At 44.6% G+C, this 3523-nt stretch overlaps 1 protein-coding gene across 1 annotated transcript in view; it reads right to left on the bottom strand.

The window, feature by feature from the left end:
- The window catches only part of ATG7 (autophagy related 7), a 288133-nt gene that overhangs the window by 254079 nt on the left and 30531 nt on the right, over positions 1 to 3523 (bottom strand). The window contains exon 5 of the mRNA XM_017858252.1: positions 1962 to 2039. Coding sequence (XP_017713741.1) covers positions 1962 to 2039 — 78 coding nt within the window. The remainder of the gene's footprint in view (positions 1 to 1961; positions 2040 to 3523) is intronic.

Here is a 3523-nt window from a genome sequence, read left to right as displayed (position 1 = left end):
AAAAAAAAAAAAAAAAAAAAAAAAAAAACTACAGAGTTACCCAAACGTATAGACAAATGATAAATGCCAAATTGAGCCAAGTAATCAGACAAAAAACGTAAACACTTTTCTCTCTCCTCCACTATTACATAGAAAGCATTATAACTGTTAGAAAATGTGTTCCGCTGGGCGCGGTGGCTCAAGCCTGTAATCCCAGCACTTTGGGAGGCCGAGACGGGCGGATCACGGGGTCAGGAGATCGAGACCATCCTGGCTAACACGGTGAAACCCCGTCTCTACTAAAAATACAAAAAAAAACTAGCCGGGTGAGGTGGCGGGCGCCTGTAGTCCCAGCTACTCGGGAGGCTGAGGCAGGAGAATGGCGTAAACCCGGGAGGCGGAGCTTGCAGTGAGCTAAGATCCGGCCACTGCACTCCAGCCCGCGCGACAGAGCGAGACTCCGTCTCAACAAAAAAAAATAAAAATAAAAAATAAAGAAAATGTGTTCCTTGTAGATAGCCACCCACTGGCCTTGTTTGATTGCTATCATACCCTCCTTTGCCTTGGGCAATAAATCAGAGGCCTCCCTTGCATCTAGGAATCTAGGAGGAATGGTGGGAGGTCGAGGAAGAACTTGGCAAAAAACAAAAAGTGTGAAAGAGGATTAATATCCAAAGCTGATGACACTGTGGTGAAACAGCACACTTAATCCACAGCAACATTACGGTGTTTATACGCCTGCTCCAAAGAACTTATTCTAAAGAAGTAAAATGAGCAGGAAAAAAGACCAATATGACTAATATTATATATTTTTCAATATGCCACAATATTTTTTTTTTTTGAGACAGGGTCTCACTCTGTTTTCCAGGCTGGAGTGCAGTGGTGCAATCATGGCTTGCTGCAGCCTCAATCTCTCAGGCTCAGATGATCCTCCCACCTCAGCTCCCCAGTAGTTGGAACCACAGGCAGGCACCTCCACACCCGGCTAATTTTTGTATTTTTTGTAGTAACAAGGTGTTGCCCAGGCTGGTCTCAAACTCTTGGCCTCAAGTGATCCACCTGCCTCAGCCTCCCAAAGTGCTGGTATTATAAGCATGAGCCACTGTGCCCAGACTAGCATTTTTTATAATAGTGAATATTAGAAACCACCTAAATATATAACAGGAATCTATGGAACATACATTTGACAGAATGTTATATAGTCAATATAATAATAAAGGATATAAATTAGTTTTATATACACAGATAGATATATATATATATATATATATATATATATACACACACACACATCTGTGTGCTGTGTGTGTGCATGTGCATGTGTTATAGCTGGTATCTGTGTGTTTGCATAGCTGGTATCACTATAATCAACTCTTACCTTTTCCCTACTTTTCCCTCACCAAGGCCAGGTCCTTCCATCTACATTCTACCCCTTCTTCACTGGGCAGCACATGTTACCCTAATACGATTTCCTTTTCAAGGCTACCCTCAATATTCATTTTAATTAGATTTCGCTTACAGAAAACATTTTTGTCTTTAAAAAAACAAAAAACAAAAAAATCAACAAGCAATTTTGTGGTCAAGCTATGCAGTGTGATCTCCTCTAATCCAGAAGCCCCTTCCCTTTATTTCAATGGACCTCTGTAGGACGGTATTTAACAAAGGCGTTAGCAACAATGAAACAACATTCCCTGAACCTAACTTTATGATGCCCTGTTTTATATAAACTATGCAATTACTGCCAGTATGATCCATAGGGATGCATTACTGCCAGTATGATCCATAGGGGTGAATTAAGTTAGCATTGGTAATAGGTGCCAGCACTATCTGGCCACTAATCAAATGAGCGTTTCGTTAATAGCTATTATTCAAATAACAGTAGGTAGTAGCTTCAGAGAGAAGAGCACACTGTTCTACTGGTACACTGGGCTGAGCCAAGGGATCTCACCAGCCTCGGTGCAACCAAGAGCCCATTTACTTACTGCAAATGTCAAGAGGAGGAACTTGTTGAGGAGTACAGGATTTTCAAGAGCAGCGCCTGATTTTATGGATTCCCATATCTGCCAAAAGAAGAAAAGCGTCAAGGCAGATTACCAGGCATCTCTGAGTTTCTCACTCTCAGGCGAAGTGTGGAGCTGAAAAGCACCAGGTTCTTCTTTCCTACAGGCCCAGCACCACTTACCCCATACAATGAAGTGGGTTGTTACCTCACTCTGCCCACTTTACACTGCTTCTCTCCCAGCCACACTCCCTTCAACATCTAAGCCAAGTGAGGAAGCCCAGGCGCCTCCTCTCAGCAGATCTCAGCATAGAGGAGGCAACCAGGCCATTTTCATGTCTTCACAATCTCCTTCAGCAAATATTTATTTATTGTCTACTATATACCAGGCACATCAGGGTTATAGAAATAAAAGACACGGTCAGTCCCTACCCTCAAGACAATTGCAGTCTACAGAGAGAGACCGGCATAAACGTATAACTTCACCACCATGTAGGATTTGCTGTCACAGAATTGGGTAGAATTTATGGGAGGAATTCTCTGCAGACTCAGCTGGGGAACTGGGAGGGTGAAGAGCCTGGGAGGGGTTCTCAAAGGAAGTACTGTAAAATACACATAGGGGTTTCTTGAAGCCTTGTTTGAGATTATCTTGCCCTGAGAGATGAAGAAAGAAGAACTTCAAATTTATGTATACTCAGCAAGTACTGAAACTAGGAGCAAACGCTGGTGCTGGTCAGCAGCTGTGGATCACAAGATGTTTTTGTAGCTAAGATTCGTAGCTAAACTTGGTGTTACTAAGCAAGACAAAACAGTTGCACTAATAAGAATCATTCCCTAAGTATGGGTGGAAGAGGGAAATAAGTAAGCAGAAGTAAGTTCCTGCTACTGACATACTGGCCTTGGAGGAGCTGGACCACTGAAGAGAGGCTCCCAATTTCTGGTAAGCCGAGGGAGCGTGGGGCAGGAGCTGCCAGGAGAATTCTGGGCCCCAGTTGAGGGGTGGGATATTCCTGTGGGGGTAGGGAAGATGATTTTTTTTTTTCCAAGATGCTTTTTTCCAAGATGATTAAGGCCTGACCCAACTCTTTGGAGACTCCCTTTTAAATGTGCAGCCAAAGCAGGAGGCCCAGGAGCAGTCAAGCCACAGGTTAAGAAAAACGACCATCCTCTCCTGAGTCATAGCTGCATCCATCCCAGGGGATGTGAGGGAAGCCTGCCTCAGGACCTGACCACTGCACCCACACCAACATTCATGTCGCAATAAAGACTGGTATAAACACTTTGGGAGGCTGAGGCGGGCGGATCACAAGGTCAGGAGATCGAGACCATACTGGCTAACACGGTGAAACCCCGTCTCTATTAAAAAACACAAAAAACTAGCTGGGCGAGGTGGCGGGCGCCTGTAGTCCCAGCTACTCGGGAGGCTGAGGCAGGAGAATGGCGTAAACCCGGGAGGCAGAGCTTGCAGTGAGCGGAGATCTGGGCAGTGCACCCCAGCTTGGGGGACAGAGGGAAACTCCGTCTCAAAAAAAAAAAAAAGGCCAG

The sequence above is a fragment of the Rhinopithecus bieti genome, unplaced genomic scaffold (genome assembly GCF_001698545.2).
Source record: "Rhinopithecus bieti isolate Rb0 unplaced genomic scaffold, ASM169854v2 scaffold_48368, whole genome shotgun sequence".
In the NCBI taxonomy this organism is placed as follows: Eukaryota; Metazoa; Chordata; class Mammalia; order Primates; family Cercopithecidae; genus Rhinopithecus; species Rhinopithecus bieti.
Note: the sequence above shows the minus strand (reverse complement) of the source record. Positions and strands in the feature narration are given on the sequence as shown.